This window comes from Panthera leo, chromosome B3 (genome assembly GCF_018350215.1).
Source record: "Panthera leo isolate Ple1 chromosome B3, P.leo_Ple1_pat1.1, whole genome shotgun sequence".
Taxonomy (NCBI): Eukaryota; Metazoa; Chordata; class Mammalia; order Carnivora; family Felidae; genus Panthera; species Panthera leo.
Window position 1 is genome coordinate 132,650,204 of NC_056684.1, and position 16,743 is coordinate 132,666,946.

A 16,743-nucleotide genomic window follows, 5' to 3' on the forward strand; every position below is an offset into this window, starting at 1 on the left:
AAAACATGCAAAACAAGATAACATATTGTTTACGGATAAATATCTATGCAGTTGTATTAAACATGTACAAGATTGATAAATACCAAAATATAGAGTATCACAGTTCACTTTAGAGAGAAAGGGTAAAGAATCAGGGAAGGATGCATAGGGATTTTCAACTCTACATGTACAATTTTATTTCTTTTAAAAATCTGAAGTAAACATGGCAAATGTTAAGACTGGATAAAGCTAGGTGACTGACGCACAAGAGTTACATTGCATTACTATCTATACCTTTCTGTGTTTAATATATTTATAATGAGCACACACAAAAAATGAAAGCATGCACTTGGTATCTTGAAATTTGGTAGGAGTCCCAGTTTAAAATAGATTTGACAATTTATGACAAATACACAATCCTCAGAGCCCAAAGCATCAGAAAACTTAACCAAGCCTACAAATGAAATAGAACCATTATTTATTTTTTCATTAGTTGCTTATTGGAACCCAAATCCAATGTCAGTCTGGATACTCTTTTTGAGTTCTAAGAAACCCAAAGAAAATCTTACATGTTTGAATGATAAAGATCATATATCATATCTAACATAAATAACTTATTTTTGTTGTTGTTTTTAAACCATTTTATTTAATTTCTTTTTTTAATTTACATCCAAGTTAGTTACTATATAGTGCAACAATGATTTTAGAAGTAGATTTCTTAATGCCCCTTACCCATTTAGCCCATCCCCCTTCCCACAATCCCTCCAGTAACCCTCTGTTTGTTCTCCATATTTATGAGTCTCTTATGCTTTGTCCCCCTCCCTGTTTTTATATTATTTTTGCTTCCCTTCCCTTTTGTTCATGTTTTGTCTCTTAAAGTCCTCATGAGTGAAGTCATATGATTTTTGTCTTTCTCTAATTTCACTTAGCATAATACCCTCCAGTTCTATTTGCAAATGGCAAGATTTCATTCTTTTTGTGTATATATATATATATACCACATCTTCTTTGTCCATTCATCCATTGATGGACATCCATCGATGGCTCTTTCCATACTTTGGCTATTGTTGATAGTGCTGCTATAAACATTGGGGTGCATGTGCCCCTTTGAAACACCATACCTGTATCCCTTGGATAAATACCTAGTAGTACAATTGCGGGGTTGCAGGGTAGTTCTATTTTTAGTTTTTTGAGGAAACTCCATACTGTTTTCCAGAGTGGCTACACCAGTTTGCATTCCCACCAGCAATGCAAAAGAGATCCTCTCCGCATCCTCACCAATATCTGTTGTTGCCTGAGTTGTTAAGGTTAGCCATTCTGATAGGTGTGAGGTGGTATCTCATTGTGGTTTTGATTTGTATTTCCCTGATGATGAGTGATATTAAGCATTTTTTCATGTGTCGGTTGGCCATCTGGATGTCTTCTTTGGAGAAGTGTCTATTCATGTCTTTTGCCCATTTCTTCACTGGATTGTTTTTTTGGGTGTTGAGTTTGATAAGTTCTTTATACATTTTGGATACTAACCCTTTATCTGGTATGTCATTTAAAAATACCTTCTCCCATTCTGTCAGTTGGTTGCCTTTTAGTTTTGCTGATGGTTTCCTTCGCTCTGCAGAAGCTTTTTATTTTGATGAGGTCCCAATAGTTCATTTTTGCTTTTGTTTCCCTTGCTTCTGGAGAGGTGTTGAATAAAAAGTTGCTGCGGCCAAAGTCAAAGAGGTTTTTGCCTGCTTTCCCCTCGAGGATTTTGATGGCTTCCTGTCTTACATTGAGGTCTTTCATCCATTTTGAGTTTATTTTTGTGTATGGGGTAAGAAAGTGGTCCAGGCTCATTCTTCTGCATGTTGCTGTACAGTTTTCCCAGCACTATTTGCTGAAGGGACTGTCTTTATTCCATTGGATATTCTTTCCTGCTTTGTCAAAGATTAGTTGGCCATATGTTTGTGAGTCTGTTTCTGGGTTCTCTACTCTATTCCATCGATCTGAGTGTCTGTTTTTGTGTCAGTACCATAGTGTCTTGATGATTACAGCTTTGTAATACAGCTTGAAGTCCGGGATTGTGATGCCTCCTGCTTTGGTTTTCTTTTTCAAGATTGCTTTGGCTATTTGGGGTATTTTCTGATTCCATACAAATTTTAGGATTGTTTGTTCTAACTCTGTGAAGAATGCTGGTGCTATTTTGATAGGTATTGCATTGAATATATAGATTTCTTTGGATAGTATTGACATTTTAACAATATTTGTTCTTCCTATCCAGGAGCATGGAATATTTTTCCTTTTTTGTGTGTGTGTCTTCTTCAATTTCTTCCATAAGCTTTCTATCGTTTTCAGTGTATAGATTTTTAACCTCTTTGGTGAGATTTATTCCTAGGTGTTTTATGGTTTTTGGTGCTATTGTAAATGGAATCAATTCCTTAATTTCTCTTTCTGTTGCTTCACTGTTGGTGTATAGGAATGCAATCAATCTCTGTGTATTGATTTTATATCCTGCATCTTTGCTGAATTCATGGATCAGTTCTAGCAGTTTTTTGGTGGAATCTTTTGGGCTTTCCATATCAAGTATGTCATCTGTGAAGAGTGAAAGTTTGACCTCCTCTTGGCCAATCTGGATGCCTTTTATTTCTTTGTGTTGTCTGATTGCTGAGGCTAAGACTTCCAATACTATGTTGAATAACAGTGGTGAGAGTGGACATCCCTGTTATGTTCCTGACCTTAGGGGGAAGCTCTCAGTTTTTCCCCATTGGGGATGATATTAGCGGTGGATCTTTCATATATGACTTTTATGATCTTGAGGTATGATCCTTCTATTCCTACTTTCTTAAAGGTTTTTGTCAAGAAAGGATGCTATATTTGGTCAAATGCTTTCTCTGCACCTATTGAAAGGATTATGTGGTTTTTGTCCCTTCCTTTCTTGATGTGATGAATCACATTGATTGTTTTGTGGATATTGAACCAGCCCTGCACCCCAGGTATAAATCCCACTTGGTCGTGATGAATAATTTTTTTAATGTATTGTTGGATCTGGTTGGCTAATATCTTGTTGAGGATTTTTGCATCCATGTTCATCAAGGAAATTGGTCTATAGTTCTCCTTTTTAGTGGGATCTTTGGTTTTGGAATCAAGGTAATGCTGGCTTCACAGAAAGAGTTTGGAAGTTTTCCTTCCATTTCTATTTTTTTTGGAACAGTTTCAAGAGAATAGGTGTTAACTCTTCCTTAAATGTTTGGTAGAATTCCCCTGTAAAGCCATCTGGCCCTGGACTCTTGTTTTTTTGGAGATTTTTGACTACTAATTCGATTTCTTTACTGGTTATGGGTACATAACTTATTTTTCTGTGGTTTTTAACAAATTCACTGATTCATTCAACAAGAACTAAGCCACCATGTGCTTTGTGCTAACTTGAACCTCCAGAGGTAATCAAGATAGAATACATAACATCATTTTATATTCAACTGTGAGAAACAAACAATGAGAAGAGATAGTGTCAGAGATTGGTAAGTGCTGTGAATGCTATAACACCAGTAGTAGAGATTTAGTAGAGTGGTGAGGAGGGGAGGCAGGGCAAAGTCACTTTGGACAGGGAAGGCCTTTACTGTTGATGCAATGTTTAAATTTTTTTTAATGTTTATTTTATTTTTGAGAGAGACGGAGACAGAGCGTGAGCAGGGGAGGGGCAGAGAGAGAGAGGAAGACACAGAATCTGAAGCAGGTTCCAGGCTCTGAGCTGTCAGCACAGAGCCCGACGCGGGCTCGAGCTCACTCACAAACTGCAAGATCATGACCTGAGCCGAAGTTGGATGCTTAACTGACTGAGCCACCCAAGTGCTCCTGCTAATGCAATGTTTAAACAGGGAACCACAACTGCAAAGACCTGAATAGAAAATAGCAAAGGTGTCTAGATGTCTGAGACCACATTAGCATTAACAAAATAGACATAAGCCTTCTAAGCCTATAGAAATAGAAGGACATTTATTATCATGCAGTAGTTTGCAAGTTTTACGATTCTTTTAAAAAAGTTAAAACTAGAAATAATTTGTTTCCTATCCATGAATATTTAAATAAGTTTCACAGCTCAGTCATATATCAACACTTCTGATGTGGTATTTAAGTGAAAACAATTATTACAGCATGATACTGAAATAGAATCACTGAAAATAAATAATAAGGAATCCTTAAGGTATTTACTGAATGACACTGGTAAAACTCAACCTTTTCCTAACATATGTACCAACCATTTAGAAAAGACAACAGGCTGTAAATATATTCTTGGGAACAGGTGTTATGGAATAAAACAAGCAGGCTTAGGCAGGGATCAAAAAAGCAGGTGATTCTGAACAGGGAAATAATATTACGGTAGGACATTAAACATCTGTATCATATTTCAGCACATGTGTTAACACTCCAACTTTTCTTGAAGCTATAATGTATTTTCTTGGGAACGGATATAAATAGTGGATCTCTTCATTTCAGTCAGAAAAGAAATAATCTAAAGTACACTTCCAGAGAGGCAAGCTCCATCAGTCATGCCAGTTATCAGCTATATCCCAGATGGTCATCTAGGGGCATTTAAAGACCATTCTCTACGTCACTGTCCAATCTCCTGAGTAGACAATATGGCTAGCACAATGATGAGAATTACAAGGAGGGAAATAAAATGCTGAAAATACTGCCCTGGCTTTGTTCATAAACCATGGTGCAGTGGTACCTCCTTTGTTGGCAGTCCTAACTGCTACAGCCCAGAAGATACCAAAAGGAGGTATAGAAAGAATAGTGGAACTAAATTAGTGGTCAAGGACCAAACAGGCAGTCTGTAGGGGTATGGAACAAAACTGATTCAGATCCTCTAATCCAGAAACACAAAGGTTGAGAAAAGCTTAGGAGATAAAGAAAGGTTTGTGTATGATAAGGAGAATGATTTTTCAAACCTAAAAATTAAGAGCCATGAAGCAACACTGAAGAATAAAAGAGGTTATATGAAGACAATTTCTTTTATTTTTTATTTTTTTTAACGTTTTATTTATTTTTGAGACAGTGAGAGACAGAGCATGAACAGGGGAGGGTCAGAGAGAGGGAGACGCAGAATCCGAAACAGGCTCCAGGCTCTGAGCCGTCAGCACAGAGCCCGACGCGGGGCTCGAACTCACGGACCGCGAGATCATGACGTGAGCCGAAGTCGGCCGCCTAACTGACTCAGCCACCCAGGCGCCCCGAAGACAATTTCTTTTAATGACAGTTTTATGGAAATGTGTGAAACATGTTATCCATGAGGTGGGACAAAATGAAAACGAGAAAACACACACCATAAAACATTTGATAAGTCACAGAACCTAAAACCCGAGTTTGAATCCTGATTTACTACGTATTAGCTGTGCAACCGTGGACAAGTTTCTTAACCTCTCTGTGTCTCAGTTCCTCACCCAGGAAACGGTTGTTGTGGGGATGAAATGAATAAAGAACAGTGCTTGCCACATAGCAAGTGCTTTAAAAACTTTAGCCGTAAGTCTGTGTGCAAAAAAAGAGTTGATTACTCTCCTGCTTATAAGGATAGCCCTTGGCTGGCATCTGGGAACTTGGATTTCCAGAAGTTTCTCACCAACATCAACTCCTAAGAGTGGATCGCTGTGCTTACAACAACGTGTGCAACAATATGGTTTAGGTTGAACACATGCTTTCCTTCCGGGATTCTGGAATTTTGGTACACACCAGGTAGAGACTGTTTGCATAATCATCCCGATAAAACTCCCGGATGCTGAGCCTTGAATGAGCCTCCCAGGTTGGCAACACCTGACGCATGTGGTCACAACTTGCCATCGGGAGAATTAAGCATGTCTGGTGTGACTTCACTGAGAGAGGACCCTTGAAAGCTTGCACCTGGTCTCCCCTGGACTACACCCCATGTGCCTCTCCCTTTGCTAATTTTGCTTTGTATCCTTTTCCTGTGACAAATTGTAGCCGTAAATAAATTATATGCTGAGCTCTTCCAGTGAATCATCAAACCTGGTGGTGGCGGCCTTGGAGACCCATCAGCAGTCAAACATAATTATTTTATACTTGATGTAAGTATAGTAAAAATGCATGTTAATAAATCTTGAAGACAAGTTCAAGAAAAGCGGTTTTTAGATATAATACCTTGATGAAAACAGAAAATGTTGTACTGTTTCTCTCATAAATAATAGATGAAATTAAAAAGTTGAAAGTCAGTGGCATGTTCATTAAATTATATCACTATTTCCTGACAATATGCTTTTACATCACATGAAAGTAAGTAATTAGCTTACGCCTTCTTTTTTTTAAAGTTTTTAAAAATTTTATTTATTGGGGGGGGCATAAAAAGAGGGAGAAAGAGAATCTGAAGCAGGCTCCATACTCAGGGTGGAGCCCGATGTGGGGCTCGATCTCATGAACCATGAAATCATGACCTGAGACAAAATCAAGAGTTGGACACTTAACTGACTGAGCCACCCAGGTGCCCCTAGCTTACACCTTCTAAATGATATTCAAAAGAGGAACCATAGTGGTGAGAAATACTTAGGCATATCCTTTAGGTAGCGACAGAACATACAACACAACTGAAATGCCAGAACCACCGAACTAGAAATGCGTTACTAATTTTATGTATTTTCTACATCTCTTACAAATAAGCTGTTAGTCTTTTCCAACACTTAGTAAACCCAATGCTCTTCCCAATAAATCAATATCTGGAAAAGAGAATTTACAAAAAAAAAAGTTTGAGAGAAAAGTATTTAATAATTTATGTGAGTTTCTGTTTCAGAATAGTCCGATCAATTCCCCCACTTAAAAAAAAAAAAAATGTTGCATAAGAACTAAAACAAAACTACCTTAAAGGCACTGAGTTTAAAAGATGGTGGGGCCAGGCCATATGCTTGGGGTAGCTCAAACCCAAAGTGGTTAGTGGAAATTCCCCCAACCACTTTTGCCCTGAGGGTGAGGGTCCACATCTGCACCTGGGCTTTGGTTTGGTGGCTTCACAGGAGAAGAGACCAGGAGTAAAGACCCAGGGCTTGCCCACCATGGATTATCTCACAGGGTAACTTCCCCACATTAGCTGATACCCCAGAGGGCTACATGGAAGTTGCCCTGAATAAAGGAGCAAGAAAAAAATGAAAGGAAAAATGATAACCCGTATCCGAGAGGTCTTATGGATGTTGACTGACCCTCTTGTAGACTGGCACTTTGGATCTAAGCATACCTTGAGTGGTACAGAAATTTCAGTCTGAAAACTTGTTTTAACGTGGTCCTGTACGAATAGTGTGTGCACGCACACACACACACACCTTAAGTAAAATATTAACAAACTGAATCTAACTACGTAGAAAGAAAGATAATAGCATGACCAAATAGGGTTTAAACTAAAATACAGGTATGTCATTCACCACATGAACACATTAAAGTAAAAACCAATTATCATCATCTCAATAGATACAGGAAAGGCATGTAATAAAACTTAATGCCCATTCTTGCTAAAAACTCTATGTACTAGACTAGGTGGCAACTTCCTTAATCTGACACAGGATCTAATTATAAAACTCTACAGCTATGATCAAATTAAGTGATAAGATGTTGAAGTCTTTCCCTCTGAGTTTGGGAACAAGACACTATCACTACCGGAAGTATTCATCTTAGTGCCTAAGTCAAGAAAAAGAAATTAAAGACATAAGAATTGGAAAGAAAGAAAATGGTTACCATCTTCCACTGATAGTATTACCTTCATAAAAATACCCATAAAAATCGACAAATTTAACAAGCCTGCTAGATATTATATCAATATACAAAAATCAGGTATGTTTCTATTTGTTTTTACAAGTAATTTTAAAACCATTTTCAAAAGCTACCATTTGAATGGTAACAAGAACTATAAAATACTGTGTGATGAACTTCAAAACTGATAAGGAACTAGACTTTGTTCTCACCACAAAATGGAAATGATCATCGTGTGACGTGATATAAACATAAGCTAATGCTACTGTGGTAATCATATTGCAAGACATAAATGTATCAAATCAGCACACTGTATGACTTAAATTTACACAATGTTGTATGTCAATTATATCTCAATAAAGTATGTCGGACTCAATCCAACACAAGAAAAAATCTATTTGTAATACAGATTAGTGATGAAAAACACAAATTCTGTACTAAGCACCTTGGCTCAGATCCTGCCTCTGCCATTTACTAGCTGTTTGATCAGAGGTGAGTCAATTGACCACTACGTGCCTCAGTTTCCTGTGTAAAATATCTCCTGTTACTAGGACCTACCTCATAAGGTTGTTGTGAATACTGAATACAAAATAATAGAATAAGGCCTGGAAATTAGAAAACCTTATAAAACTGAAAAATATAATGATTATGACGGTGATAGTATGATGGTATAGAAAATTATAAAACTTTTTGGAAAGGTTTTAAAAAAATAATTAAATGGAAAATACACCATATTCATGGATAGGAAGACAATATTAGTAAGATATTAATTCTCTAGAAATTGAGAAATTGATTTGTAGACTCAATGAAATGTTAATTAAAATATGAACAGGGTCTTTTTTTTTTTTTGGCTCTTCACAAGCCAGCTCTAGAATTTATATGGAAAAGCAGAGAATGGGATATAATCAATACACTGCTGAAGAAGAAAAGTAAAGAGGGACACTTGCCCTACTGATATTAAGATTTTATGAAGACATCGCAGAATTGGTGTTTGGTGACCAATTGAACAGAACAGAAAACACAGGAACAGAGGCAGTGTGGCAGAGATGTACAGAAAAAAGGGCACAGTCAAAAAAAAAAAACCTGAAAATAATGATTAACCATATGGAAAAAGTTCCAACACACCACGCAATACTCAAAAATTTACTCTAAAGTATGAAGGACTTAATTTTCAAGAGCAAAACTTTAGCTTTTATGAAGAAAATATGGGTGCCTCTCTGACCTTGAAATAAGAGTTTCTTAAATAAGACACAATCACCCTACTACAAAAAAGATTCACAAATTCAACCAAATTAATTCATGTTTCAAAAGATATCTGAAGATAGTGAAAAGATAAGCCACAAAATGGGAGAATGTATCTGTTAAAATGACAAAATATTTGTACTGAGAACATCTATAAAGAGCATGGTCAAATCAATAAATACAACTGAAAAAGAGGTACAAACCATGGACAGATATGTCACAGAAGAGACCAATAAACATGAAGACATATGTTAGATGATCCACTATTAATATAAATATAAAATCAAGCCCACAACAAGATACTATACCCACTCCATTAGAGAAGATTAAAAAGTCTAATAATACCAAGTGTTGGAGAGGGTGCAGGTCAACAGATTCTCTCATACATTGATGAGACTGCAAATTAATGGGATGATTTGGAAATATCATTTGGCATTATAAAACGTTGGCACTATTTATGTAAACATTTGCATACCTCATAACCCAGGGATTCTACTCCTAAGAGAATCACTTGCACATGGGCATGAGGAATTATGGTACAAGATTGTCCATAAAGGGAGCACCAGGGTGGCTCAGTCAGTTGAGTGTCTGTCTCTTGATTTTGGCTCAGGTCATGATCCCAGGGTCATGGGATTAAGCCCTACATTAGGCTTTGTGCTGAGCGTCTCTCTCTCCCTGTGCCCCTCCTCCCTACTCACGGTCTTTCTCTAAAATAAAATAAAAAATAAAAAAGACTCTCCATACAGTGTTACTAGTAATAGCAAAAACAGGCAAATCTAGGGGGAAAAACAAAATGCCCATCAATAGAAGAATAGATAAATTACGGTAAATTCATACAATGGACCGTTACACACATTTAAAATGAGTGAATTCTAATTCCACACAAACCAGGGATAAATATTAGAAACATATCACTGAGTGAAAAAAGCATGTCACTAAAGACTACAAACATTTGACACCTTTTTTATATAGTTTTAAAATGAGAAAGTTTAAACGTTAGGGAAATACATATGGGTGTGTATGTGTATATACATATATGTATTTGTGTGTGTGTGTGTGTGTGTGTGTGTTTAAACCAAAGGAATAATAAACACTCAATTTGGGGTAGTGGGTCCTATGGGAGGAAAGCAGGGAAACAGAATGGAGGGGAACCTAAATAAATGGGAGTTAACGGTAGTATTTTAGTTCTTGGATTGAATGCGCTCATTGTATTATTAAACACACTAACTTAAATAAAAGATAGCTATGCATGGAAAAAGTATATTAAAAAAATAAGTACGTACATTTACAAATTTACATCTTATTACATCAGATTCAAACTATTACATCATAGTTTTAATGTACGCAAACTGTTGATACGCCATTTTGGAATAATTTATCTTCACACTTCACTTATTTACACAACCTGTTGGAAAGACTAGCAAGTAAACACCAGTAGAAAATAAGGAAGGAAAAGAGTACACATTACTTCCATAAGGCTAATTTAATGAAGTATGATAAACAGTTCCTTCAGTGTTGAGAAACAAAAAAGATGCCAGCAATGAAAAAGCAAAATGCACCGAAACCTATCAGTCAAGGAAATCTAGCTGTAAAAATACACATCAACATGATAAAAATAGAGAATAAAGCTATAATTTTATAATCCATTTGCATAGACAGAATGTTTTGTCTTCTCAAAATTCATATATTGAAACCTAATCCCCAATGTGACGGTATTTGGGGGGGGGCTTCTCGGGATGCTTAGGTTATGAGGGTGGAGCCTTCATTCTGGGATTAGTGCCCTTATATAAGGGACCCCAGAGAACTCCTTTGCCTCTTCTACTATGTGAGGATACAGCAAGAAGGCAGCTGCCTATGAACCAGGAAGCAAGTTCTCACCAGAACCCAGAACTGTCAGCCCCTAGATCTTAAGACTTTCCGGCCTCTGGAACTGTAAGAAATAAATATCTGTTGCTTAAGCCTTCCCCTATCCCCGCCCCCCACCCCGTCCGTAGTCTTCTGTTACAGCAGCCTGAATGGACTAAGACACCATTGCAATGGGGAGCCCGCTGCACCAGGGCTGACAGACCTGAGTCCCAAACTTGACCTATGTCTGCTTAGATGTGTGACCTTGGATGGGTCATTGAACCTCACATGTGTAAAATAAGAGACTGTACCAAGTTTTAGGGATCTTTCCGTTGGTGAAAGTCTGTGACCCTTTAAGAAACCACTCTTACAAAGAATTAAGAAAATCATGATGCAATTTCCTTATCTAAGTAGCATGATATGTAATTTAGTACTTGAGTGCCTTTGGATGACAACAATGTCTACAGGCTCTGAGGAGAGAATAAAAGCATTAATACAGCATTACCATCGGATTAGTTAAAATGGAAAAGGTTTGTTACACATAGACAGTTTCCAAGTGGTCGATGAATTTGCTTTTTGATAGATCAGAGGTGTTTTGTGGTATACAGCCTTTCATGTAATTACACTAGTGGAGGCAAAAAATGAGAATTTGGGCATTATGATTTAAACTTTAAGCCTTAAATTCTACAATGTAAAGGAATTTGATAAGTTAGGTCAATCTTGCAGAGATTCTCCATCTTTATATTTCCATGCAGAGGAACCTCTTTTGGAGTAATATTCCCAGCCTCTCCCCTTGTCCTCACCCATTCCTCCTAGAGAAGTGACTTACCTAATTGGCGTACCTCCTCCTTTTCTCTGTAAGAGCCACCTGACTGTGGGGGCATGCACAGTGCTCTGCTCCCCAGTGCCATAGCGGCAGGCTTTCATGTGGGGTGCCTGTGTCTGAGGGGAAACCTATTTCATTCTGGCTGCAATCCAGCACATCCACCCCTTCAACAGAGCCATCCCACAGACAGTGCTGACATTTTTAGCTACTACTCGTAACACTTGCATTTATTTCCCGATTTACTCTGGATGGCAAAAGAGGGTGCTAGGCTACTGTGCCCCTCCAGCCCCAACAGAATACTTTGCAGCAGAAAATGAATGATACGTGTATATTAACGTAAGTAAGTCTCCAAAATATAACGATTAGAGAAAAAGCAATCTGAGTTTATGTAAGGCTTAAAAATAAATAAAACAATACTATATATTACCTAAAACACATAAATCTGTGTCATAAAATATAAAGGCACACGTGAGTGAGCTTAAAAATTCAGGATAGTGATTATCTCTGGGGCAGAGGAAGGGAAAGGCCAGCAGGCAGGGCTCCCCAGGATGGTTTCAACCACATTTGAAATGGAATGTTTTGTTTCTTATATGCACTTTTTTTTCTGCCTCGGTGATTTTACATATATGTGACACACACTGACATACCACACGTACATCTACAAGAGAATGAGGGGTGGAGCTGAAAAAACTATGCCCTGTCACAGTGAGGCCTGGTCAGCTCCTTTCCAGAACCCCTGGAACAAAGTCAGTGAAAAGAGACATTGCCCATGCCTGGACATAGACACTAAATGTAGCACTGGCATCTACAGTTTTATTTTAAATGGGGAAAATCCATTAAACCACAGAATGAGAGTCAGAAAGAATAAAGCCAAGCAATCATCCAAGGAATGGAGTTACTAGCAGCAAACCATGGAAACTTCTAGAACTTACCTTTGCCAGAAGGAACCCTAAATTGTTGCCTTTGATAACAAAATCTTTTTATTAATTATCTCTGAAGGAAGACTCAGTAAGTGTTCTTAGTAATGCATTTCAATGCCTTATAAATCACTAGAAAGTTTAATTCAGTGGAAATTGTAAGTCAGTATATCGTGACTAAGATGGTCTGAAGACACACAGAAAGGAGATGGTCTGTATTGTTTCCTGATCCCCTAGTCTAACTCAGACACCCTGAATCATAAGCGTAATAGAACAGAGTCTACAAATCTGTGTTGCTTCATTTAAAAGTGCACATATTTTTTAAGCTTTCATGTATTGTATTTACTTGTTAATTTTTTTTAAATGTTTATTTATTTTTGAGAGACAGAGATACAGAGCACAAGTCCGGGAGGGGCAGAGTGAGAGGGAGACACAGAATCCGAAGCAGGCTCCAGGCTCTGAGCTGTCGGCACAGAACCCAATGTGGGGCTCGAACCCACAAACCATGAGATCATGACCTGAGCCAAAGTTGGACGCTTAACCAACTGAGCCACCCAGGCGCCCCTAAATTGTTAATTTTTTAAATAAAGTTTATTTATTTTGAAAGAGAGTGTGCCCTCACACGAATGGGTGAGAGCCAGACAGAGAGGGAGAGAGAAGGGGAGAAAGATACCCAAGCAGGCACCATGCTGTCAGTGCAGAGCCTGATGCAAAGCTCGATCTCACGAACCATGAGGTCATGACCTGAGCAGAAATCAAGAGTCGACGTTTAACTGACTGAGCCACCCAATGTCCCTAAATTGCTAATTTTTAACAAGTTCCTTCCTCAAGGAGAAAAATAATTCAAGTGATAAACCCTTTGGGGACTGATGCCCATGCAGGTCTCAAAATCATTTTTTCAAGTCTTGTGTCTCCAATGAAGAGGAACAAATGAAGACTACATTAACATTACAAATCACTGACATTTAGATTAGGCATCTGGTCCTTCAAATCATTTTACAATTTGTAACCTAAGGATAAAAAAGACGTTATAAAAGGTAGCTGACCACGGACTGAAATGATCGATACAATCCAGGAAAGTTGCCTTCCAGGGAGGGTCTATCACATTTTCTGCCACGTTCATCCGTAACAGCCCAGGAGATTTAGTCCCTTGTGCCCAGCATGGACTCTGGACATCCACTGAACTGAACTTCACTGATAACTAGAAACTAATGTGGGAAGATGGTGGGGATACCAAAAAGGATACTACGGCCCACTGCTGTGACTTTGTATACTGGAAATGCTCAGAAAACCTACACTTCCTGAGGATCCTTAATGTCCTTCTTTAACCTTTCATCTCTCTCTTTACAAGGTTTATAACCTTAGAGAAGGTTACAAAAATAAGTAATAGTAATACCATATACACAATACGATAGGATATATAATAAAACACAGAACGTGGTATGATATAGTAAAATATAGTAACTGCATGATATAACATCCTGTGGAGGGGCATCCATGTGTCATTGTGTGTCATTGTGCCCCCATCTACTTTTCGAGTCTCACCCCCAATCCTGCTCTTACTCACTGCAATCCAGCCACTCTGGTTGTCTTTTACTTTCCCTATCCTGCCAAGTTTACACCCGCTTCAGAGCCTTTTCAATTTTTTTTTTTTTTTTAACTTTTATTTTTGAGAGACAGAGACAGACAGAGAGTGAGCGGGATGGGGCAGAGAGAGAGGGAGACACAGAATCCGAAGCAGGCTCCAGGCTCTGAGCTGTCAGCGCAGAGCCCGACGCGGGGCTCGAACCCACGAACTATGAGATCATGACCCTAGCAGAAGTCAGACGCTTAATTAACTGACTGAGCCCCCCAGGCGTCCCTGGAGCCTTTTCAAATGCTCTTCCGGTTTCTGGGTGGCTCTCCTCCCAGTCAGCTTTTCATCACTTCCGTCTTATTCAAAGGTTACCCTTCAAAAAGGCCTTCCCTAGCCTCCCCGTCTAAAACTACCCACCTCCCCCTCAGTCATTCTCTCAAGTATTATTTTACCTTCCTCATAGCATGTTATCCGTATCTGAGGTTAACTCGTTTACTCAGTTACTGCCTGTCGTCTTACAACTAAACTCAATTCCTTGAGAGCAGGGACCTTGTTTGCTTTGCTCACAGCTCTCCCCGCAAGCACCCTGAAAGGGACTAGGTGCACAGTAGGTACTAAAAAACTGTTTCCTAAATGGATGAATGAATCCCTCCATTTTAAGGCTTTGAAGCATGTAACAAATGCATTCCCTATTTTACCAAATTCACGGTCTTGAATACTGGGTTTACTGGAAAATGGGGGAGGGGAGAAGAAAATGGACTCCTCATGATACAGACTAGCGAGAGCCGAAGCCACAGAGAACAGCACGGAAATGAATGCTGTTATTTAATTTACATATTTTAATCACATTCATCTGATCCATTAAAAACTAAAAATAAATCCTTTCACTATTTTTACACTAGGCACTAATTTAATTATATTCTGTGACTACAGCTATTACATTACGTATTTTCTATCCAAATTACCTTGTACTTTGCTAGCGATGATAGGAGCTATCTCCGTATGTCGCAGGTATTCTTGTAGTCTGAGAAATCGTATGAGGCAAAACGCAATATGAACATATTACTGAATAAAATGCTTATAAATGAGATCCCTTCTCTCAGCCAGAAAAAGGAGACACAACACATTAGGTCAGTCATTAGGAGTCAAAGCCCCGCAAACAGTGCTGTCTGCGTTATGCATGAATCTGGAAGTCCTACACATCTACCAGAATTTGAATTACTGTGCTTTACCAAATACACATTTAAAGGAGAAAACTATCCCTTAAGAAACAAATTCAAGAGTCATTTAAACACAGTTTTACTGGCGCAGTTTCAGAATCTATCGTGAGGTATTTTGTCTAAGTTAAATTTAAAACTCCTCATTTTTCAAGCTGACCTGTTACAACTAATAGGTTTTAAAATGATGAACAGCCACAGAACCGTAAAAAATATTCCACTTTCATAAAACCAGAGATCATTCTGTCTGAAATGAAGTTTCATTTTTAAAACTTCATGCATTTGAAAAAAAAAATCACATACTCTTGGAAGAAATGGTCATTTTCCGTGAAAGAAAATGTTAGTGGGATTCAACGGCGGCACAAAAGTAAAACATACATTGTCAAATAAAGGCTGTTTTGCTATTTGGCAAATACAGGCCTTGTTTCCACAGAATGGGCAGGAGAGAAGGGAGGGGAAATTCCAGGTGTTTGCAAACCAAGAACACAAGCGCTTTTTTTTTTAACTGAGCCTTGTGAAAATATTAGCATTTTTAAAATCAATGTTAGCTTTGGATTACATTTAGGAAATTATAGAGACAACACAGAATTGTAGTATTAGAGTGTGTAAACAATCATAATTTATTACCTACTTTTAAGACCCTTTCTATAGAGATGCAGAACTTTATTTTTTTTTTTAATTTTTTTTAACGTTTATTTTTGAGACAGAGAGAGACAGAGCATGAACGGGGGAGGGGCAGAGAGAGAGGGAGACACAGAATTGGAAGCTGGCTCCAGGCTCTGAGCCATCAGCCCAGAGCCTGACGCGGGGCTCGAACTCACGGACCGCGAGATCGTGACCTGAGCTGAAGTCGGACGCTTAACTGACTGAGCCACCCAGGCACCCCGAGGTGCAGAACTTTAAAATGCACTGTCATTAAAGAAGCCTCTCAAACCACCTCTGTGTGCACACAGTGGGACGAAACCTCTGTGGCTGATGGAGCTAAAGGCATGGCTTCCGAAGGGATCCTTGGAGAGGGGGATTCCCAATGTGACCCTCAGGTTTTGGTGGTTTGCTACTTTTTGCTACATCCTTTGGTCAAATTAAGTCACAAAGTCAGCTCAGACTCAGACAGTGGAGGAAAACTCCACCTCTTGATGGGAGGAGCCACGGTACTCTGCAAAGGAGGGTGCCCACAGGGAAGGGGTGGAGGGAGTTGTTACCGCCATCTTTGCAAACAACCGACCGCCTCATGAATGCTTGTGCTCCTTTTCCAGTGAACTGGGTCTGTGAATAATAAGGTTTGGGGCATTAATGGGAGAGTTCGTGACTCAATGAATTACCATACAGTTACCATAAAAGCTGCTGTCCTCATACATGCACGTGGGGCCTGGAAACGTGCACTTCCGGGCACACAGCAATGTTCCAGATGTTCATGAGGGG

At 38.7% G+C, this 16,743-nt stretch overlaps 1 protein-coding gene across 12 annotated transcripts in view; it reads right to left on the reverse strand.

The window, feature by feature from the left end:
- The window catches only part of EFCAB11 (EF-hand calcium binding domain 11), a 156,385-nt gene that overhangs the window by 87,966 nt on the left and 51,676 nt on the right, over positions 1-16,743 (reverse strand). Inside the window, exon 6 of one of the 12 annotated variants that reach the window (XM_042944062.1) lies at positions 16,217-16,587. The exons of the other annotated variants lie outside the window; for them this stretch is intronic. Coding sequence (XP_042799996.1) covers positions 16,551-16,587 — 37 coding nt within the window. The 3' untranslated portion in view covers positions 16,217-16,550. Of the gene's footprint in view, positions 1-16,216; positions 16,588-16,743 lie in introns of those variants that run through there. 12 annotated transcript variants of the gene reach the window in all.